The sequence below is a fragment of the Lactuca serriola genome, chromosome 1, assembly GCF_051521515.1.
Source record: "Lactuca serriola cultivar US96UC23 chromosome 1, Lser_US96UC23_V15, whole genome shotgun sequence".
NCBI classification, from domain to species: Eukaryota; Viridiplantae; Streptophyta; class Magnoliopsida; order Asterales; family Asteraceae; genus Lactuca; species Lactuca serriola.
Genome location: NC_136408.1, coordinates 195,269,577 through 195,294,364, shown reverse-complemented (window position 1 = coordinate 195,294,364; position 24,788 = coordinate 195,269,577). Strand labels below are relative to the sequence as shown.

Sequence of the window (24,788 nt, the reverse complement as noted above, 5' to 3'; positions counted from 1 at the left end):
TAGTCTGCAAGAGTGGTTCGGGTTTGGTATTGGTTAGTTTTGGAGCTCTAGCAATGTTAAGCATTGGTTGTCAGCAGATCGACCATTAGATGGAGAGAAGGATTGGGAATCCTTTCCAAGATGGGAGCTGTAGGGATCTAGTTGAATCGAAGTGGGGGATTACTATCCCAGTAGTCAGGAGCTGAAGAAGGAGCGCGACTTGGATGTGTCCGCATCCTTTCTAAGAAGGAAAGTAGTTGAGGTAGCCATTTAGATAGAGTAGCGGGGAAGTCAGGAGTTTCAAAAACATCCTGACATTTAGTTCATGTATTCGCAATAGTAGAGGACTGGTTTGGGAAACCAGGTTGATGTTTTTCCCGGTAGCACGCGAGTTAATCAGGATGTTAGACTGTGGAACGCTCGTTGTTAGATGCTTTCAGGATGGTAGCCAGTAGTTAGACAGTGTGGGAAAGTGTTGTAAGACTGCAAGATGGACGTAGCATTCATTAGCAGATTAGTTAAAGGAGTGTGGGCGGGGGCCCGTATCTCCTAGTTAGCGGAGTGTGGGCGAGGCCCATATTTCCTAGTTAGCTAGATAGAGATCGAGGAAGGATAGTTTGTTGAGTTTCAGGATGGAGTTAGTCCTGAATAGCCCTAGAAAGGTGAGACCTGTGGGGGGAGGCCACTCCGAGATATAGTTTGGGTGAGACCCGTGGGCGAGGCACATATGATCATAACAAGCGCAGATGGGACCTGGTAGAGACCGTAGGGTCAACGTAGGGGATCAAGGATTCCAGTATTTATAGAGCCAGAGTGGCAAGGCAGATGGAGCAGTTTTAGATAGTCGGAGTTTCTTCGGAAGCCGCTGGGAGCGACTGAGGGTTTGAGTTGGGTTTAGTAACCAGTGGGAGTCGGTAAACCAGAAAATGGCAGATTAGTTAGGACCAGGGTGGTCTCGGTTCATTAGGAAAGCGGATAAGAGATAGCAGGATCTTCAGATAGGGGTAGCGATAAGGGAATTCTTATATGGAGTAGGTAGTACGCCACTCACAGCGAAGGGTATTTCCTTCACAAAGAAAGGAAAGGGTGTTGTTTTTGGAAAGTTGCCTTGGGAAGGCCAGTAGACGCGCAGGAAAAAGGGGTGAACCCCTAGGATGTCCAGCATAAGTACTCGTAGAGTACCGAAAGGATTGTCAGTTGGGTATGAATCGTGTTCTCAGGATTATTGGTGATTAGAGTGCTCTCGAGGTTCTTATCTTCAAGGATTATTTGCGGAGAGACCGGACATAAGGTCAATGGAAATGGTCCTTCGAGGATCGGACTCAGCAGGTGATGTATGCATCAGGCAAGAATGTTGCGAGCAGATTGCAGGATAGTTAGCCGTAGTGGACTTCGAGGACAAAGTCTAGTTTAAGTGGGTGAGTGTTGTAACACCCTGTTATGAAAGTATTCATTTATGGATTTCAGAGTAAAGGCTTTGGGGCGTTTTGGTCTTTTATGGGTTCTGAGTTTTTTTTCGAGAAGTTTTGGGTCGGGGTGTGTCGCTAGAAGCGTAGGGCTTCTCGCCACCTTTTCATAGATATAAAGATCGTCGGAAACGGACTTAGAATGAAGGAGTTATAGCACTTTGAAGCTATTGACATTAATGGCCCCGTAATGGGAAAGTTGGCGAGGAGGACCATGCATGCAAAGTGGAAGGCGCGTGGGTACGCCCATCATAAGCTAGGTTACGTCCCATGTAGTAAGGGAAATGGTCGTGGATGCCTTAGGCGTACGCCCAACGTACAGGAAGTACACATAGTGTACGTCCAGAGTCCATAAACCCTAAATCTAGGGTGTGCCACTATATAAGAAACATTATACCCTCAAGGTTCAGCCTCCATTTCACCCTAAAGAGTTGCTACGAAATCCTAAACCCTCTTGAGTGTTCTTGGAGCTTGTAAGGCCATTTGAAGTGCATTTTAGTGTTCTTGGAGAGGAGTGATCATCTTGGAGTCTCATTGATCAAGGAAGAGCTTTTGGATCCAAGTTCTCCAGCTCATTTACAAACCCCAGAAGGTATAAAGCTTCCATCTTTCCTCATAGAAGTTTAGATCTAGGTTTATGGAGCTTTGGACCTTTTTAGGTCCAAAGGATGGACCTTTTTGGTGAAACCTAGTGTTTGAGCTTAGGGTTGCCACCCTCAGAGCTAAAAATGTCCCATAAGCAGTAAAGTCTCCATCTTGAATGTATTAATGGGTTCATGCATGAGATCTAGCCCTCTTTATGGAAGTGGAATATCATTTTGGATGGTTAGGCTTGTTTGGGTCAAGTGAAGTCACCAAGTCAGTGACTTTATAGTTTAAGACGTGGAAAAGGACCAACATCAGTAATTGTAGCTTCTGAAGTGGAGTATTAAGCACTTAATGAGAAAAGGGATTAATAGGGGGTTACGCTGAGCGTACTTGCAGATACGCCCAACGTACTCACCACTTACCTAGGACACTTAGCGTATGCGAGTGTACTCCCCGTGTACTCTATCAGTTTGGGCTTCGATTTGGGCTTCAGATTGGGCCTGATTTAGCAAATTGGGCCATTAGTGGGCTTAGGAAGCTTACCTAGTATTGGGCCTTAGATATGGACCAAGTTGGACTAGGGGTAGAATGGTCATTTTACCTTATGAAGGATTATTATATTGGACTAAGTGATGTTTGGTATTAGTAGTCCGGGAAGCCGAAAGGTCAGCAGTTCGGGAAGTGCCAGTCAGTAGCCAGAGGAGTATCAGCAGGGTTCAGCAGTGCGAAGTGAGTCTCCTCACTGTGTGAATGGGTCTAAGGCCACAATGCCGACCCATGTAGTTTATGAGTAGGAAGACCCGGGGGTTAGCCCTAGGCACTACATGCTAGTATGTGATTCCGGATCAAGGTCCGATGTTGGGCGGGTGCCTGAGGAATGTTTGTATGATAGTTTGTACTTATTGTCTGTGTGATACTCGTATGTGCCTGGTAAGGAGGTGAGTGTGGGCGAGGTCCCGTATCTCACCAATAACAGAGTATGGACAGGGTTTTGTATCTCATTAGTAGCAGAGAAGGGGAGAGGCCCGAGATAGGAGAGAGGTGAGTGTGGGCGGGGGCCCGTATCTCACTATCAGCATGATAAGCATGATTGTGGATGGGGTATCATGACTCGTCAGTAGCAGGAAAGGGGCGGGGCCCTAGTTAGGCGAGGCCTTAGATCAGGAGTATAGTAGAGTATTATAGCTACTTGTTATGTGTTATGTTATATGTTTGTATGTGTTTAGCGGACGAGGCCCAAAGATAAGCGGGGCCTAAGAGAAACAAATCTGTATACCGAGCGGGGCTCGAAGCCAGGCGGGGCTTGATGTCGGATTCGTCCGGAGCCGGGCGGGGCCCGATGTAGCGGGCGAGGCCCAGTACTTGCAGTATGTGATTATGTATGGTATGTGATAGGTTGGGGAACTCACTAAGCTTCGTGCTTACGGTTTTCAGTTTTGGTTTCAGGTACTTCTGGTAGCGGAGGGGAGAGCTCGGGATGATCGCATGACACACACACCAAGGGGTTTTTAGCCTGGGATGTTTACTCTGATTTGATATAACAGTTCTGTTTATGAATGTTATGGTTGATAGTTATGGCTTTTACTAATGATTTAAAATGAAATTTTTGGTCATAATTTTGGGTTGTTATAGTTTCCTTTTTACTATTAGTAAGAAAAACACATATTAAATGAAAGCAATGAACATCTTTCATGTTTTCTCTAAACCAAGGACATGCTCGATAACAACATGAGAATAATTTAGCATAAAATTGTAGTCAAAGATTGATTATTTTTTGTTTAACTTATAACTAACTGAAAGAAAGTGGTATTTTAAAGAAAGTGATATGTAAAATTAAACATATAACTAGTTGCCAAAACATACATATGTAATTTTTCAAAAGATTGTGAGAAAAAAGCAACGTACTTTAAAATAAGTTATTCCAAAAACAAAATAACATAGTAAACAACATTAGAGGACTGAAAAAAAATAAACCAATGTACTTTCAAGAAAAAATTATGAAAAGCATCAAATTCCCAGAAAACCACATTAAAAAAACAAAGTTAACCACAAACTAAGATTGTTGGTAGAAGTAAAGTGCATTTACTTTTCTTTCTTGGGTACCAAAAGAGGCGTTGGTTGTTCATTAGGTGGTGACAACCGAGTAGTTTTAGAAGTAGACAAATTCTCTATTTCATAATGATCTATGCATATAGCAATGTTTCTTTTCAATTCAGTTGGTGTAGAAACCAACTTTGTAGGACTTGTTGCAGTTGAATTGTCCATAGCACACGGTGTTAAATTTTCACCTGTCTGTGAAAAAGAATCCTAGAAGAAATTTTAGTTAGTTGTTATACATTAAAACAAAATATTTTAAAAATATAATTTAAAAAGTACAACCTTGAGAACTTTGGTCTCTTGGGAACCAATATCCGAAGAACCAATCATGAATGATTCAGAATTAGCAGGCTGCATCATAAGATCAAAAGAAAATGTTATTTGAGTCACATATAGTTAGGCCAATGTGGTAAAAAACTATATATAATTTTTGAAAAAAACCTATGAATTCAGATTCTTTTTTTTTTCCAGTTCATCAATGATGCATGCATTCTCAATCAATCTTGCTATCCCATGAATATTAATTTTATTATTCACATTGTAACTTGTGATATCAATTTTAATTGTCAACTTTTTGTCCACCACAACTTTCAACTCCATTGGATACAAATCCAAACTGATGCCAAGCTAAAATATAAATAAATATTGTTAGATATTTTGTATGTAAAATATATAATGTATAACATAAAGAAGTAATTAAAAAACTATAAAATATTGTTAGATATTTTGTTTTTATCATACAATTCTTTAATTGTGTATTTGAACAACTTCTTTGCTTCTTGATCAAATAAGGTCAAAGTCAAGGTTCCTGTGTTGTCTTGAACCCGAAGTGAGATTTTAAATCTAAATAGAGTATAAATTATATTACATCACACAAATATGATAAACATATATTGTTATTATGTAAAATAAATATATAATACCTTGGAATAACCGAAATTTGGATATTTTTGCATATAGAATTAGCACATTCATAAGTAAAGATTTCGGCCACTTCATGAGAACCATCAACCTTATCGGTAGAAGACTCCTTTTCTTTAGCGGACTTTTTGCAGTTGCTACAAGCAAGGTAATACCAACGTATGTTTTAACATATTCCCTTAACAGTACCAACAATAATGACCGTTTTTTCTGGGAAATTTAAATAATGTTCAATGTTAATAAATGTTAGTTTGCAAAAGTGTATGTTACTTTCCTTAAAACAATATACTTTGTTTCTTACACTTTTAAAAGTCGAAAAAATGTGCATTAAAGTAACAACTTTAAAAACAATGTAAAGTACCTCCAAAGTTTCAAACAAATCATCAATGTTAGAAAACAAATGACTTTTCAGAAAATCATCGTGTTCCGTGTCTTGTTTAGATGCAATCATCTTGATTCCATTTAATGAAAGTTGTTGTCCATTTTTAGAAAACAATATGTTAATTTATAACAAAAAAAATAATTAAATTCAATACATTATGAGAAAATAAATCTGAAAATACAAAGGAAATTGAGTAAATTACTGAAATCGTCCTTATAGTTTGGTCAAAATTTCGCGTTTGGTCCCTAACTTTTCTTTTGCACTCAGATCGTCCTTGTGGTTTGATTTTGTTGCGTTTTTCGTCCCTTACATACATAAAATTAGGGACCAAACGTGCAATTTTGACCAAACCATAGGGACGATCCGAGTGCAAAAAAAAGTTAGGGACCAAAGGTGTAATTCTGACCAAACCATAGGGACGATTTCAATAATTTACTCAAGGAAATTATAAATGAAAATAATTGTTTTTGTAGCTTGTAATTTCATCGATATCATTGTTTATAAACAACCTACTAACATCAAAGTAGGTGGATGAAAAATGATGACTTGCAAAAATAAATTTGATTAATTAATTATATATAAAATTTTAGAAAATTGTTGTTAAAAATAATTACAAACCATTAATAAACTTCACTTTGGCAAACTGAACAATAACATCAACCGGATCAAAGTTGTTATTATTAGCAAAAAAAATTGACATGTAGTATGCATTATAACCCCACAAAGTTACCTTAAGCTTAGTACCCCTGAAACAATAAAAAAATATATTGTAGATAATATAAAAGAAACTGTATTATTTGTTTGTAATAATGGTGAATACTCTATATCTTGAAGATGCAAGAGCATTTTGTTTTTTGATTTATCTTGTTCATATGTATCCATATGCCCATATTCAAATATGTGTCCAATAATATCTACAAAAGTAACAAAATATAGGCTTAAGTTAAAAAAATGATCAATTTGTAGTACAAAGAAAGAAAGTAGGATGTTATATAACAAAATTTAATATTAAATGAACTAAGCAAAAGAGTTTGACTCTAGGATTTGTTCGAAACGATCGTATTGAAGTCAACAAAATCAAAGTCGTGTGCATATCCATAAAAGTTTTCACAATCTTTTACGGTTGTATCGTGGTAAAAGTTAAGTTTTCTTTCTGGATCAACAAACTTATGTTTTGAAGTATTTGGTGCGACGTTAGGTTTCTTGACATATGTTGAACTATCTTCATTAAAATAGCGTTTGAATTTTGAAAACCATTTTTTCACACAAGATGCATGAATTTTCCTTCCCTAAAAAAGCAACAAATAACAAATATTTATCTATACTGGCTTATGAATACGAATAAATTTTTACAAAAATAATAATTGAATATATAAATCGTATACCTCCTCATCCATCAGAATCATTTCTATCGAGTATGTGTCGTTTGCATCAAATTTTGACTTCTGAGTCCAAAGACATATGATCTGAACTTTAATTGTGAAATCATCATTGATTGAGTCAATTTCCTTTATAGGAGTAATATGTTCCATTGTACCTTCCAATTAAAAAAAATTGTATATTTAACAAAAATGCTCAAATATAAATAGAAAAATCAAAAACCATTGATTAATTTATATATTTATTTGTTTTAATTAATTGTTAACTGCCATGTATCAAATACTTGTCAAACTAGGGGCAATATGGTCTTTTATTGAGTAAATGAAGTGGAAAAGGGTAAATTGGTAGTTTTCAAACTTGTATAACATATGTATTAAATACTTTTCAAACTAAGGGCATTATGGTCTTTTCTGTACTGAATGAAGTGCATAAGGGTAACATTGTCGTTTTAAAACTTGTATAACAGTTGTGAATTGTAGAAGTTTATTATTCATAATACAAAAACTAAAAAAAAAAATCAATCAAAATGAAAATACAATGCGTAGTGACTATAAGTATGAGAGTGTTATAAATAAACAAATAGCCCCGTACATTCAATTTCTTGTTTTTGATACTACAATTATACAGATTTGTTATTTCACAATATAATAACATATGTATCAAATACTTGTCAAATTAGGGGCAATATGGTCTTTTATTAAGTAAATGAAGTGGAAAAGGGTAAAATGGCAGTTTTCAAACTTCTATAACATATGTATTAAACACTTTTCAAATTAAGGGCATTATGGTCTTTTCTGTAAAAAACAAATAGCAATGTACATTCAGTTTCTTGTTTTTGATACTATAATTATACATATTTGTTCTTTCACAATATGAGAGTCTTATAAATAAACAAATAGAAATGTACATTCAGTTTCTTGTTTTTGATACTATAATCATACAGATTTGTTCTTTCACAGTAAAAAACAATGTTTAAAATACCATGTTACAGTATAAAACGATAACAGTAATGAAGGGGAAACAGTCAAATACTTACTGATAACAGGTAAAGTGTATTGTTGCTATGAATCGAAATGGTTGCGATGGAAACAATAAAATACATATAGAAGCAGAAAGTATAAACAACAGAAAGAGAGAATGGATATATGTAACCAACCCGGTTGATTATGCAGTCCACAAAAAAAGTCGATGAGTATACCCTAGATATAGGAAAAACAGATTGCAAACACAAAAGAAAATTGATGAGTATAACCTCGATATATGAAGAACAAAAAGCAAACAATGTAGTATCCCTTACCAGATGATGAATATTTGATCTATTCGAATTGAAAGAGGAACGTAAAAAGTAATGTAGACGTCTATATATATATATATATATATATATATATATATATATATATATATATATATATATATATATATATATATATATATATTAGGAAGACTTTGTTTGATTTTTTGGGATTGATATTCAATTAACTGATTTTTGGGGATTGAGATAAAGTTTAACACATATTTTCTTCCAAATTTGTTGCATATTTGTATGGTATAATTGAAAATTTAAATTTCAAATTTGCTGATTTACTGATATACATTTTCCTTGAATTAAATTGTATTTTTTTTAGAATTCGCAGTATTTTTCAAATGTAAGGGCAAAGTGGGAAATTCAGTTAAGGCTATTGAGCGGGAAAAGGCAAGGACGAGGATGTGAGGGAGTGACACGTGGCGGAAATGGTACTGTTTTATTAGGAGAGAAGATATATATATATATATATATATATATATATATATATAGAGAGAGAGAGAGAGAGAGAGAGAGAGAGTGTGTGTGTGTGTGTGTGAGTGTGGTTAAGATTAAATGTGAACTACAAATATTGTGTAAATATATAACCACTTTTAGTCTATTACCTTATATTTAAAAAGAAAAATCCTTTATTTATATCCTAATTTGATGAGATTTTCTATTTAATCCGATTTTTTTTTATAAAATTAATCATGGATAATTACATTTTTTTTTTATCAAAACGCATGTTTATATTATACAACGATAAACAAAGTTCTCTTTTCATTCTTATAAAATATGACTTTATTCAAGTTAAAGAATGCATTTACACATATATTCTCAAAAATAAAAATTTTCATCAAAATAATAATCATATACTTATTGTAGTTGACGCATTTTAAAAAAAAACATGTAAAAAGTATCATAAAGAAGAATTTCACAAAGTACATTGCATTCTTTAAGAATACAATAATTCTCATATAATATATATTGATGCATTCTTTAAGAATATTCTTCTAGAATTAATAGTTGAGAATGATAATGAGTAATAATACATAAAAAAGAATAAGAATAAAAGAAAATGACAAACAAGTCTATAGTTAAACATGTTCACATAACAAAACAAACCTATATTTTAGATGATTCTAAAAGAATACATGAAAATTTAAAAAATAAAAGAAAAAAATACAACTACACGAAACATTCATGATGTATAGACGGTCAATTTGCAGCTCCATTCTTTTAATATACAAACCAAAACACACATCATTCTTGAAACAATACTCTAATATTCTTGATTCTTTTTGAAACACAACTCTTATTGATATATATATTTTACCATCTATTATTTCTTCATATTGTTCGAAAGCTTGTCGTCATCCCAATTCATTAGTTGCATAGGCAAGACTTGCATTATTATGGTTTTTGAAATGTTATAAAAAATCAACAAAACAATATGAAGTGGATTCACTGCATTATTATGGTTTTTGAAATGTTATAAAAAATCAATAAAACAATATGAAGTGGATTCACCACACCATGTGGTTTGCAGATTGCAGAACACTTTCAACTCACCAAAAAACACATCCCTAATGTTGTTGTTGTTACCTCGTGAGGTGCTTTCATCACATTTTCTTTTCTTTTTTGTTTTTATAATATATAATTAAATTACATGCAAACTAAAAAATTATAAAAATATATTAAAGTTTATTATTTTTAATTTTTTAGAAAAATAAAAAATACTCAATAATAAAATGTGAATATTTTGAGGATTTTAAAGAGCGTGAGGAAAATGAAAGGCTAAAAAGGAGGAGTAGTAAAATGAAATGGGTCTGGAAGAAAAAAAATTGAAAAATAAAAGGAGGAAGTTGTAAAAAAAGTAGAAAGGAAAAAGGAAAGAAAGCTGAAAACGGCGGAGGTCTCCGAAGTCCAGGAACATCGGTTACTAGTCTTGCAGCGGTGCTACCAGAATCCCTAATCGGAATTTGTAGAAGCTCTGAGAGCAATTAGCAAAGCATCAGGATCGACATTGAAGATGCATTCCTTCGGATACAGAGCCAACGCTTTGCTGACTTTCGCCGTTACAATTCTCGCCGTAATGTGCGCCATCGCTTCCGTCTCCGACAATTTCAACTCTCCCTCTCCCACCTCACAAGTCCAGGTCTCTCTCTCTCTCTCTCTCTCTCTCTCTCTCTCTCTCTCCCTCTATGTATGTATGTATGCTCGTAAAGTCACGATCCGTGTTTATATGTAATTTGTTTGGGTTTTTGAGGAAATTGATTGGTTTGATTTTCTGGGGTTTAGGTTTTGAACATCAATTGGTTCCGGAATAAGCCAGATGGCGATGACGAGGTAGCTGATTCTTATTCTTCGTATATTCCTTTATGTGTTATTTGTTTTTAAATTAATTTAATCTACTCCCTCCTTCCCCAAAAGAGGTCAGTTTTGTTTCTGAAAATTCAACCCCTGTCTTTTTTTTTTCGAAATTGATGCAGATAATATTAGTTTTATAGCTAAAAATGTTGTTGATTTTATAATTTTTTAGTGTGGTGAGAACAATTTTGAATGCTGCAAAACATGATGCATGCAAATTCCAATCCCGCTATTGGTTGCAACTTGAAAATGAGTATGGAATTGAACTCCGTTGGAACTCAAAAGAATCCATTAATGGATGGATTTCGAAATTCCATCCTCAAACCCCTGGAATTCAATTCCGGTTTCCTGCTTGTTAAATCCATCAATTCTGAAATTTGTTTTGTTGTAGTACATAGGCTTCTAACCACATTATATGTTCTTTCTAAGGATTAGATTATCATTTCATTGCAAGATTATCAGTTTTTCTTCCTTTTGCCTAGTATTTTTGCTGTTAGCTATCTATAATGATCCATATGTTATTTTACTGTTTTGTATTGTATAAGGTAGAATCAAATCAATCTTGTATGAGCTTCATTGTAGTGATTTGTTTGTATGTTATAAAACTTGCAATCCAAAATTGTTGAATAATTTGCAATGATGTACATGTTCCCTCTTTTCTACAGCTCAGCATGACAATGAATATATCAGCAGATCTACAATCATTGTTTACATGGAATACAAAACAGGTTGGATTTTTCTTGTGATTTGAATTCAAATTACTTGTAAATATAGCAACGAATTTTCTATATTTTTCCATTTTATGCAACAAACTATTTATCATTCTATTAAGGATAATCCCAGATAGAGGGGTAAAATAGTCATTTACTGTTTCATCTAACAAATCATATGCCTTGTATTTGTAGATTTTTGTCTTTTTAGCAGCAGAGTATAAAACCCCACAGAATTCTCTAAATCAGGTAAGTTTGTTTTTTCTCCAACCATATTATGTTCATCAAGTTATAATTATATTAAATTTTTTTTTTTGGGATCTTATATTAAATAATCTTATATTACTAATGGACAAAAACGTAATTTACGATTTAAAATCCTTATTTCTATTGTTTTTTTTTTGTTTGGTTGTGTTTAAAAAACTATGACACACGGGTGGAATTGGAAGGGAAAAAAAATAAATGAGGGCAAATTTGTAAATTGTTAGGAGTAATGTCTTGTCTCCATTACAAAGAGAATGAAATTATGCTCTATTTGTAGAACAATCCATAATAGAAAAATGTTGCATTCTTTTAGGCATTGTGGTTAAGTTTGATTGAAGTTTTTCTCGAGGGTATTTCTGTCTTTAGTTAGATTTGCATTTGCATAATAAAAAAAGTATTAATTAATTTGATAGGTATCTTTGTGGGATGGTATCATTCCTGCCAAAGAGCATGCAAGATTCTACATCCATACAACTAACAAATACCGTTTTGTCGATCAAGTAAGTAGTATTTTTACCAATTTACCCCTATCAATCATTTTCTTTATGTAATTTTTCCTTTTGAAAATTGAATTGAACGAAAGTACATTGCTATTTATAACATTTAATAATTTCATTTTAATATTTAGGGAAGTAACCTCCGGGAAAGAGATTTCAACATGACATTGCATTGGCATGTAATGCCCAAAACCGGGAAGATGTTTGCTGATAAAATAGTCATGACAGGTTTTCGTTTGCCTAAGTCATATAAATGATTACCTTTCTAATCAGGGGTATATTTGGTATAAACTAAAACAATGTTGGCTTAAAGTAGAAAGCCATTTTAAATCAAAAAAAAAAAAAAAAAAAAACTTACATCAACATAAGCTTATTTATATATTAGTGTTTTCTTGTGATGCATGAACATAAACTTAATAGAAAAAGTCAAGGAAATGAGGCTTATCTTAAGAGAGAAAGCAATGAAACAAAGCGTTTCCACTAATTATAAATTGAGAAATTAATAAAAATATGACACGTGTTAATCACGTATAATTAGTTTGTAGAACATCGATTCTTATTTCAATTATTTATTTTTGTTTTGAACTTGCATTGTCACTGCATTTATGAGTATGAAGCTAATAATCAAGATGTATGCTTGGAGAAAAAAACTAAAACATTCAAAGAACATGTAATTAGCATTCTTTTATATTTTCTTCTTAATTATCTTTTTATCCATATTTTGATAAAATTATTAATAATATTTTAAAACAGTTATCATTTAATATGGATACACAGATAAATAGTAAGAAAAATAGAAGGATAAATAATTTCTATTATAAATTTGCACTCATATTTAAAACACTTGTTCATGTCATACAAATTGAAATTGAGTTTTGAGAACATTCAAGAACTTTAACCATATTGGCATTTGTATAGACCCTTGATCCGATACCTACCAAAACTTGTGAGAATGCCATCTTGATGTTGTGAGAATATCAGTTTCGTTTCCAATTGCTAAAAATAGCTATATAGTCGGTGTGAAAAAAGAAACTTTTTTTAACAGTATCATGCGAAAAACCGATTATATCTAGATAAATTTTGGTTTAAAAAAATCGGATAAAGACTAGAAAAAAATATGGTTTTATAATGGGAAATGTAAACATCTTGATTCTCCAATTGTCACGACTTTAACATGAAGTAACGTATCTTATTTATGCTCTATTGTATGATTCAAAGAGGTAGAAAAGGTGAAGTGCGATATTGCGATAAGAATTCACACATCAATCAAAATCAAGATGGTCCATGTGTGGAAAAACAGTTTCTTACACTTTTAAGGATGGTTTTGGGCTATTATTATTAATCACGATTTATTGACCTCCATTGCTTTTTGTCAAATGGGAAACAAATAATTAGTGCACCAACTCAATTTATGATGAGGGAATCACATTCCTACAAAAATATCTTATTACGGTTCAAACATTGGTACTGTTTTTTCGTCGTTACATAATTCAATACTCGCAAAATAAGTTGATCAGTAGTTAACGAATTCAATTATGATTTCATGGTTTGTATAAATAAGCACTATTGACCTTATACATAAAACTATGTTTTTGATAAACCAAACAAAATTAAATATAAACTCATGCTTAACTTATTTTAAAATAGAGCAAATTACATGATTTGTTCCTCGTATAAGTGTCAAATCGCACGTTTTTCTTCAGTTTCAAAGATAATTCGAACTGTTCATGTAAAGTTTTTTTTTTTCTCATTCGGACCATCATTGAGGAACTTAAAATAACTATTCTACCTTTTTCATTTCTTTTTTCTATCTTACTTATCATTTGTTTTTCAATTTATTAAAAAAAAAATTGTCCACCATCTATACCCCACCCTGCTTAAACCCACCTACTCTACTCATTTGAAGTTTCAGGAACAATATCCACATTCGCCGGCCGGCTAGCCACAAGCCACCATCTCCTACTACCTACTCGTCGACCGGCTACCCACTGAAAATCTGTAAATCTAGAAAACGAATATCCCAAAAAACCATGATCTCTCACACTCTCGTTCTCCCTACTTCACTAGATATGTTCTCCGACACAACTACCACCAACTGTAACATCCCAAAAATCAAGGTAATATTTTTATTTTTTAAAGCCAACCAAAAGCTATAATCGTTTATAAAACATTGTTCCCAAAGGTAATAATCACATCTCAAAGTATCCCAAAACCAAATATCGTATAATCAGAAGGATGTGCACAATCATGTCTTTGCTTTCCTCCGATAATCTGAAATACTTGAAACATAAAACTTAAACTGTAAGCCAAGCGTAGTGAGCACAATACAACTAGTACATACATAAAAGCATTTAAAAACATGCTAGATAGAGAGAACACACAATACAGCTAGTACACACAGTACATTTCAATACTTGCTAGATAGAGAGAACACACAATACAGCTAGTACAGACAGTACATTTCAATACTTGCTAGATAGAGAGAACACACAATACAGTTAGTACACACAATACATTTCAATACTTGCTAGATAGAGAGAAAACACACAATACAACTAGTACACGCAGAACATTACAATACATACAGGCTAGACAAAGGGAGAACATACAATACAGCTAGCACATTCATTACATATACATTATTACATTTATGTGAGCCACTAAACGGGGCATGGCACTACCTGTCATGACCGTTTTTGTATCCAAAATCTCCTTAATAGGGGAGCGTATGAGTTTGCGTATAGATCTATACTGGATTGACTATCCTACACCTTGTTGCTCGCTACAGTGGGACTTGCAAGTCTACGGGTGCCAAATGTCATTTCTTACGGCGTCTTACATCGTCGTTTTACTAGAGTCGGTAGCAAGATACAGGCCGATCACATGTTACTTTAAATTACAATTGGTTTAAGGTAGTTAGTACAGCAGTAGTTACTTATTACAATACTACAATACTATAATATTTTTCCCATTACATTCACTTCCTGAACATTCACACGATCCACGGTAATGTGAAAACTATATTTTTGGTTAATGATAGTCGGATTTAGGAAAATACAATCTTACAAGAGACACACATAGATACTAGATGCCTTGGTAGAAGGCTACTTTTAGTAGGAAACATAGGGTTTTCTAGGAGGTTCAAAACTTTTACATACTTATACTTCACATACTTACTTTTCTTACAAATTTAGATACTAAAATACTTATGATCTCACCAGCTTTAAAGTTGATACTCTCTTTCAAAATAACTTGTATCCTCAGGTTACCAGTAGACAGGTACCGGTGCAAGGTTTTAGAGAAGATGGAGCTCGTTCAAGACTCATCTTTCATTTTGATTTATATTTTGGTGTCTATATAACTTGACAGAATACACTTGTATGAAATTATATTATTAATGCAATGGATGATGTTGTTGCTTGTTTACTACTTTGCCTTGTTGTGATATTGAACATGACGTCCTCCGCCCCAGAACGTTTCCGCCGTTCATGGTTTTGGGGTGTGACAGATTGGTATCAGAGCATTGTTTATAGTGAATTGAGTATATCAACCCATAAAAGATATACATACTATAAATACAATGGGATTAAAATACTCTGACCAAGAGTTTATACTTAAAATAATAAAATGTTTAATTAAGTATACATGCCTGCATTCATACTAAAATCAGTGTCACTAGGACAGTACAAAAGTATTGCGATTGTTGGGCAGCACAAGTAGACTTAGAGACATATAGTCAAGACTGGGAAGATATAGCCTGATTAACTATATCATACGAGGGTTGACTAGCATGTGCCTAATTGTGGTTGTGAGGTTGCAACAAGTCTAAAAACTTACCCACAATACACAACGAGAACAATAGAACCTAAAACTACAATACTATAGGAGTATTTTATGTTACTATAAGCTACTTATGTGCTAGATTCTTATATCTATTTTCTTGCGTAGATAATATGGTTGAATTCCATCCCTATGGCAACTTGTACTTCCCTAACCAAGGTAATGAAAGCGGGTTTGAAGCTGATCCAGGAAATGACCACCCAATCCCTATGGATGGTCACCAGGCTGAAGGCTTAGGAGATGGTTCCGACTCCGAGCCTGAAGTAGAGAATCTACTGATGGGTTTTGGTCCTAAGAACATCCTATGTGCTCATACAAACCCTAATGCTTGGATCTAGGTTTCTCTATTGCACATGCAAGTTATCCAAGACTATAAACCCTAATTCTAGCATTCAACTAATCATATTAACATGAGAATAGGTTTAAGATGTTACCTTGATTGTTATGTAACAATAACAATCCCAAATCTCCTTGTATTGACTTTAGAAAGCTTAGAGTCACAAATATCACTCCTATAATGGTTCACAAACACCATAAGCAAGAGGATGAAGAGGAGAGAGGAAGAAGCCTGCCCAAAAACGTCTACAAACCCTAGAGGAGTCTTGTCCACGATTTTGGTCCTTTAGGGATCTATATATAGTGAGGCTATTAGGGTTATCTAACAAGGAAACCCTAATTTGGATGCTTAAGCCCTAAGCAACCCATGGACTCATTTAATTAAGGCCTTGGACGATTTCTTCTTGGGTTTCCCCATAGAATTCGTCCACTCCTTAATACATGGCAATCCATGGCCCAAATTGCAATTATCTTATAATTCCAGTCCCTTAAGTTTAATTAATCTCTTTTAGTCACAAAACTAATTACCAATTAATTCTTGACTAATATTAATTAAACAATATGATTTCTCCTTTAATATATTATTCTCATAATATATTAATAAATCATATTTAATCCTTTCTCTCCATAATTCATCCTATCAAGTTGCTTTGGTGAAGGCAACCTAAAAGGACCATGCACCATCGGGTCAAGTACATACCAAAATAGTTATGGACTTAGACACTAATCCAACAGTCTCCCACTTGGATAAGTCTAATAACTATTCTGCGTATGACTTCCGATCCTGATATGCAATCGTAGCTTTCCAAAGCCGCTGTCAACTATGATCCTATCAGATACGCATGTCCTTAGATAAGGGATCATATATTCCTCCATTCTAGATATCATATGAGATATGATTTCAAATCATTCTCTTTGTACTATATCTCGATTCCCGATTTATGACGACCGACTAATTGAACAAATCAAATTAGCCCTAGCCCGACCGAGCATTTACATTTGTCATCACTAAATCATCGAGGGGCCCAAAGATATCGCTTTTATCCTGCTTTGGATAAAAGGAACGGATAAACTTTGATTCAATGCTCGCTTGCACTCACTCACCGAATCACACACAACAATATGTTTTATAACACCAAGTTACTGGTGCGTTTACATATTATCAATGTGCAACCGATTTGCAAGATACAACTCACACATCTCGGTTTCAAGAATATAAGATGTTATCGTCTCACCAATCACTCGTGATACAATTCATGGAATGATCCAAGTGAGCGTGGGTTTAATCCAATGCTCAAATCATATTCATAAGCACTCATGAACGTTGCAGCAAACATTTGCTTATGTCTGATACTCTTTTAGACAATCCACACACCAATTCACGACAGTATTCATTCATATCTACTTCCAACATATGAATGACTGTGGCCCATTCGAATAATTTGACTGTTCTTAACCAATTAAATTATTCAGGAAGTCAAAACATGCAAATTGAAACACAAAAAATAATACTAATCCCATATGGCCTCAAACCTTTGAGTATAAATAAAACACCTTTTATTTATCACCATATCGATTACTCATTATTTGTCGTTTCGGGTAATCAACTTCTTACTTGAATTATTACACTTGTCCCATGCTCTTAGCATGCACACAATGTTTACCTATGGTTCTTACTTTGTGAAATAGACCAAATTAAGCACATTCCCAATCATTCTCATTTCACAACTCCAAATCCTTTTTCATAAGTGAAAGAATATCAAATTCTTGCTACTTATAGATTATGCTAGATTCTAACATTTTATGCAATGATCCTTTTGTAATGTCACTGTACCAAAGTCACAAAGACTATTGCCAATAATATTACAAAGTCCTCTATCAGAGATTGTTACAATACAATTCCTTAGACATGATGTCTCTCACTCAAAGTACATTCCTTTGAACATCCTTTTGCATAAAAGTTTCTAATCTAGTCATAGGTTTTCAATATTTAATTCCCAATATGGATACGCTTCCATATTTTCCATATGACAACTTATTCTTAATATAATCTTATCTATTCGTAATAATGTCGATATTGTCCATCCAATATGGAAACATTTCCATATTTTCCATATGACAACTTATTCTTAATAGAATCTTTTCTATTCATAATAATGTCGATATGGTCCATCCAATACCATGCTTCCAACTACTCACAAGCGACCAATCTTCGTCGAACTTTGGATTGTCCTTTGATAGTTGTTTAATTATTTTAGTCAAAACCGATTCTAGTCCCTTTTCCCTCTAAATGCGCTAGACATTTGGAAAATTTTAGAATGGTCAAACATTAAAGCATTTTCAATCGATCCTATACCCGAAGCGTATGGGACACGACGCATAATGTTTTATTTGCTATGTTCTCAAAATTCGAATTGTGAAGAGGAATGCTGTAATCATAATCGAAATTTTGAGAACACACTATATACCTTTGACTAAATTTATTAACATTCCACAACCTAAGCCTTTAGATTTGAAATGAAGTATAATATTCTCTCCCTTAATTATAGCAAAACAACTTTACAACCCTTACGACTTTGCAAGGTATAACTCTTGTTTTCTATAATTAATATTGCCAACTTGCAATACGTGCCTTAATAATCATACAATCATAACTTTTATGCTCCCACTATCATGATGATTATTATAAACATAACACTTATGCTCCCACTAGCTTTGACATGTATTCAGAAACAACTTAACTTTCAGAAAAACAATGCTTATTGAATTTCTTAAGTTCATGTTTCTAATACTTAGTGCTTTGATAATCTTTTATCAAGGCTTCTTGAACGTATACACCTTTGACTTAGATAGTTCATATGTGTGTCTAAACAATTGCCAAACCTCACAATTCAAATTATGGAAAGGGATACCGTAACCATAATCGAATTCGAGAATGCAATTTTACAATCACTATCTTCTTAAAATCTTTCTTAGTGAAAGCATTTCCTCACAATCATTTTCATGAAGGAGGAAATCTTATGATACTTAGATTTAAACGGTGTATGTGTTCCTATCCATGTGAATTTGTTAAAACCAAAGTTTACGACAAATTCAAACTCATATGGACCGAACTTTCTTAATCTTGATTTCTTGCTTTATGGTAGCACAACTGCCCACCATGTCTTCCAAGTAGTTAAGCAGCTCACCTTTTCTTATCAATGTACTTTCCATTGATCAAGGTCCTTGCCTTTTATGCATTCAAATGAGAACTCATAGGGCTCACATGCATAACTAACTCAATTGGAACAACACAGAAACAAAATAATGTCAACACGATAGGTTGTAAACCTCAACTCGTGTGCTAGTGATGATCGATAAGGTTTATTTGATTTGTTCTTGAAACATTTCAAGACCATTAAGACTCCCACTGACTCCTTGACATATAGGATTCTCTTGTCAATAACCATTTCTTGACAAACAAATATTCAAGAGTTAGCGTAGTTTTTATCAAAACATTTCATAAATTGGTCCTAGTTGGTCTTTGTCTTATCCAAGACATCACAACTTTTCCACATTTGACGAATGTTATAAACCTTACTTTTTCACTCGATGTCACAATCTTAACTTTAAGACTTGTTATTGGAACGAAGTACGATTGACCTTTTGATTTAACCATTTCTTCAATTCTTGATTCCTCTTCTTAAACATACAATTGGACTAAGACTCACTTAGAGGATCAATTGAGATATGGTTCTTAATCATTAAGACCTATCATAAAGCATAAAAGGTACTCTCCCTTCTTCTTAGAATGGAGAAACTTTTATCTTTCTGCCTACTTGATTCTTCTTATTCGTTCTGTTATTGATTTAAACTTTTTCAATCAATTCATAATTACACTTAATCTTGTAAGTATAATCATATTTACTAAACCTTTAGTAAATCATGACGAATATCATTGTTACTCTTATGATGGACTTGATCAACACGCAACTTTGTGTGCTCGATCTCCTAGTCCTTCACTTGACACTTTGTCAACGAATTAGTCTAATTTCCAAATATGAAATATCTCATTCATCATGCAACCAAGTTGCGTGATTCCAAATTTCTGTCCAATTGAAACTTGGGCGATGAGAAACTCTCCCTATTTGGTAAATTCTCGACTTTCCATAAATAACATAATAAGAACCAAATCCATTATTGCTAATAATAGAAACATTCAAACATCAATTTTTCATATACGCCATTGCAAGGATAAATAAATAATATAAAATCAAAATTTATTTTTTATTGCGGAAAAATTTGTCCTTACAATGCAATTCATTGAAAAACTATGCTAATACATCTTTCTTAGCAATTTAATTCTAACTCTAAGTAGTAGCTCAAGAATCTATTCTTTGAGAAATGCGATCGAAATCCATTTCTTCACGGTTAGATTCTGCTCACTTCTTCCCTTAAGCTTCCTTTCTTTTCTTCGATCCTACAAAACATCAATTGCAATCTTATCACATTATGTATTAAGAATCTAGAATAGAAGCTTAAAAGAGTTAGTTAATGGATTTTACCTATATTAGAGCCATACGTTTCGACTCTCCCATCTCTTAGATCTCTTAGGTAAATGGGGCAGCTTCGTCTCCAATGCCCTTTCTCTTGGCAATAAAAGCAAATTGACTCTTTTGGAAAATGACATGGAACTACTTCAGACATTTCCTTTCTCTTATGATCAAACTTTTTGATCATAGCATGTCTTTCGTTGCCATTGTCCATATCCATGAAGGCAGATTCACCAATCAACTTTGTTTTTCTATTGCGCCAAACCATTGCTGATTCAGCAGCAATAAGCATATAGGTGGGATATATAAGGGTCACGTTGCGGTTCATCATATAGTACTCTCTTACGAACTCACTATATGAGTTAGGAAGTGACTGAAGAACCCAATCAACAACCATTTCCTTACAGACGACGGATCTAACATTCTTAACCTATCAATGTGTGACTTCATCCCTAGGATGTGTGCACACACCGGCTTTCCTTCTTTATGTTTACTTGCCAAAAGGGCTTGAGTGATCTTGAACTTTTCAAGTCTTTAAACTTGTGGGTTAGGGAGAATAATTGGAGGAGGTGGAGGAAGTGAAGCATGATTTCTTGTTCCTTGATCGAATCGTGGAATATCATCTTCATGTGGAATGCTTGTTCCACGGGATTTGAGAAGACCATAGTTGTCAAACTTTGACATCTACAAAACGGGAGAAAACGAATTCAAGTTAGTTGATTGATTGAGTCCTTAGTAAATCACCCAAATGAGATACTAAGGCTAGGACCCAACACAATATTCTACAACTCGGGAGAGGGATGCCGTAACCCAAATTGCAGAACATTTGAAGGTAAGTGAATGACGATTCACTAATTTCCACCATGAAAAACGAAAAAGAAATTTAAGTTTTAAATCTATGAAAACTCCTAGATACTTTGAGATTCATTGAACTTTCAATGGCATGTTTAAATCTCGATATGCCCCTCTTGTTTGTGACTGGGATGCCGAGGATCACAAAGCGGGTGTGAATAACCATGAAAACTTACATGGTGCCCTCACATGTTACAGTCATCTATTCGATGTGCCGATAAACCACACACGCTCCACCGAACTATGACAAACATTGAGTCACCCTTTGCTACCTTTGCTTAGAACCATTTAGTGTGTCGGTAAACCACACACGCTCCACTAACGTCTTCGCATGGGCACAAAGTGTAATTTCATGGAATTGCATCAATTCACTTTTGCCTAAGTAACTAAGATTGGGAATTTGTAAAACATTTAGTTACTTTTGTATATCATTATACTTATAATGGAAGGTTTTGTCCCATCCTACCCGTTCGGCTAACGACCCTCCACTAGTCAAGAGTGCGGTGGGTAAGAGTGGATACCCATTCAATCGCCATTTTATAGGCAATTTCCATAAACACCCCTTATAGACCAGCTTCATGAATGAGGCCTACTAACGGTAAGACTGACTTTTAATCATACATATATATAATGTTAGACTTTTAATGTTATATAAATAGTATAGGGTGTATTTTACACTTTTAAAATACTAGGTGGTTTAATTTAACAATTATACTTTTAATTCAATTAAACTGTAAACCTAAACTTTTTATGGATTTATTAAACCTCTTTTAATTATACACCTTAATTAATTAATAAAACCATAAGGGTGTGATTTGAACTTTTCAAACAATACTAGGGTTTTAGAATTTAACATTCCTAATTAAACTTTTAATCAACTTTTAAATTCCAAAACTTGAGGGCAAGTTTTGAAACATTTCAAAACATTAGGGTTTAGAATTTAAATATACATCAAAGTTAAACTATTAATCAAAATTTAAATTCCAAAACTTGAGGGCAAGTTTTGAAATCTTTTTCAAAACAATAGGGTTTCAACTATTTCAATTTCAAAACAACAAAACTTTTGGGTTCAAATTTAAACTATAAAACCTAAACGGGGAAAACATGAAGCTTTTCATAACAACAAGGATCAAATAACAAATAATCTAAATTAACATTTAATCACATAATTATCCATATTTGATTTATTTAATGATTTCTTGCAAAACAATTTACCAATTTAATCAAAATAATTAATCAATTATCACATAAGGAAACAATTATCTTATTAATTAATAAATATCTTCAATTAGATCAAGAATATAGTCAAATATATCATAAAAATGGATTTATATTGATCTAATATGATAAGGCAACTATACTTAAGCAAAAACAACAAGAAATCCCGAAGTTTGCTCCATCTGACGAGTTGACTCGTCGAGTCAAGCATGGACTCGGCGAGTTCATCTATGGACTCGGCGAGTCCAGCCTCCAGAAACCAAAAAATCGAATTTTTTAAACATATAATGCATCAATACAATAGAAACCAGTCTAGGCTCTGATACCACTGATGAGTTTTGGTCCTAAGAACATCCTATGTGCTCATACAAACCCTAATGCTTGGATCTAGGTTTCTCTATTGCACATGCAAGTTATCCAAGACTATAAACCCTAATTCTAGCATTCAAGTAATCATATTAACATGAGAATAGGTTTAAGATGTTACCTTGATTGTTATGTAACAATAACAATCCCAAATCTCCTTGTATTGACTTTAGAAAGCTTAGAGTCACAAATGTCACTCCTCTAATGGTTCACAAACACCATAAGCAAGAGGATGAAGAGGAGAGAGGAAGAAGGCTGCCCAAAAACGTCTACAAACCCTAGAGGAGTCTTGTCCACGATTTTGGTCCTTTAGGGATCTATATATAGTGAGGCTATTAGGGTTATCTAACAAGGAAACCCTAATTTGGATGCTTAAGCCCTAAGCAACCCATGGACTCATTTAATTAAGGCCTTGGACGATTTCTTCTTGGGTTTCCCCATAGAATTCGTCCACTCCTTAATACATGGCAATCCATGGCCCAAATTGCAATTATCTTATAATTCCAGTCCCTTAAGTTTAATTAATCTCTTTTAGTCACAAAACTAATTACCAATTAATTCTTGACTAATATTAATTAAACAATATGATTTCTCCTTTAATATATTATTCTCATAATATATTAATAAATCATATTTAATCCTTTCTCCATAATTCATCCTATCAAGTTGCTTTGGTGAAGGCAACCCAAAAGGACCATGCACCATCGGGTCAAGTACATACCAAAATAGTTATGGACTTAGACACTAATCTAACATCTACCCCCGATGGCTCTTGTCCCAAATCCTAACCCTCGTCTGGCTTTTCAAGGCCCGACGCCTCCGTGGGTGGAAAGTTTGGAAACATGGAGCCAAGGGCAGGATGAACCCATGCCATTTAATGGAGACCGAAGCTTTTATGACCTGAGCGAAGGGGGCTCAGCAGACAAAGTCTTGCCAATCCTGGTCCGCAGAGTGGCCCAAAATGAGATTCAAGGCAGGATAGCCCTACATCAAATCACAGAAGTTGTCACCAATGCGAGAATGCATACCCTCCGCACCATTCGTCTGGAAGATGCTCGTGAGAGATCCGAAAGAGACTATGAAACCCTACTGCAAGCACTGGCTGAGTCACGAGCCGAAGTCATAGAACTCTGAGTACGCCAGAGAGTGTACGAAAGACACCTGCTTGATATGGAACGCCAACTGGCTGAACTAAGGGTTCACCAGAGGGATGGCCGTCACCAGTAGTAGATGCCTTACTTTCTTTCCATGTTAAAAGGAATCGTTTTTCCTGTCTATGTCCTATGTGGCATTTATCTATGAGACTATCTTGTACTGTAGGTACTTTTAGTTAGGCATTTATGCGACCAAAACCTTTCTACTCTGGATATGATGTAAGACCCTCTACAAGGTCAATTTTCCCGAACTTATTACGTTAGGAATATCAAAGATATTGACAGTCGGCTAAATTCTGAGTCATTCTTTGTTCAAATACTTTCATCATGCTATCCTAGGAGTCTATCTGAAACTTACTCTAGTCGAGCTATTGAACTAGGGTAATTTAGCTCAGAGATCATTCCCAACTCTTTTTCAATGGTTGGATCATGTTATTTACCAACTGATAGTACCCTATTTTTGGCGTCAAGCATCTTGTGACCATTCTACGAACTTACTTCTACTCTGAACTAGGACTGCATCATAGGGATGTAGGTCAAACCTTTGATAA

The 24,788-nt window shown here is 34.1% G+C and overlaps 1 protein-coding gene and 1 pseudogene across 1 annotated transcript; one reads left to right on the top strand and one right to left on the bottom strand.

Annotated features, from left to right (window-relative positions):
• Positions 1-4,115: 4,115 nt before the first annotated feature.
• LOC145064930 (uncharacterized) lies at positions 4,116-6,965 on the bottom strand (annotated as a pseudogene).
• A 2,976-nt stretch (positions 6,966-9,941) lies between these two features.
• Positions 9,942-12,486, top strand: LOC145102600 (signal peptidase complex subunit 3B-like). Its single transcript, XM_079040049.1, has 6 exons — positions 9,942-10,256; positions 10,400-10,447; positions 11,134-11,196; positions 11,374-11,427; positions 11,856-11,942; positions 12,071-12,486. Exons 1-6 carry the CDS (start codon positions 10,131-10,133, stop codon positions 12,194-12,196), a joined length of 504 nt encoding a protein of 167 aa, XP_078896175.1. The 5' UTR covers positions 9,942-10,130; the 3' UTR covers positions 12,197-12,486.
• The last annotated feature ends 12,302 nt before the right edge of the window (positions 12,487-24,788 follow it).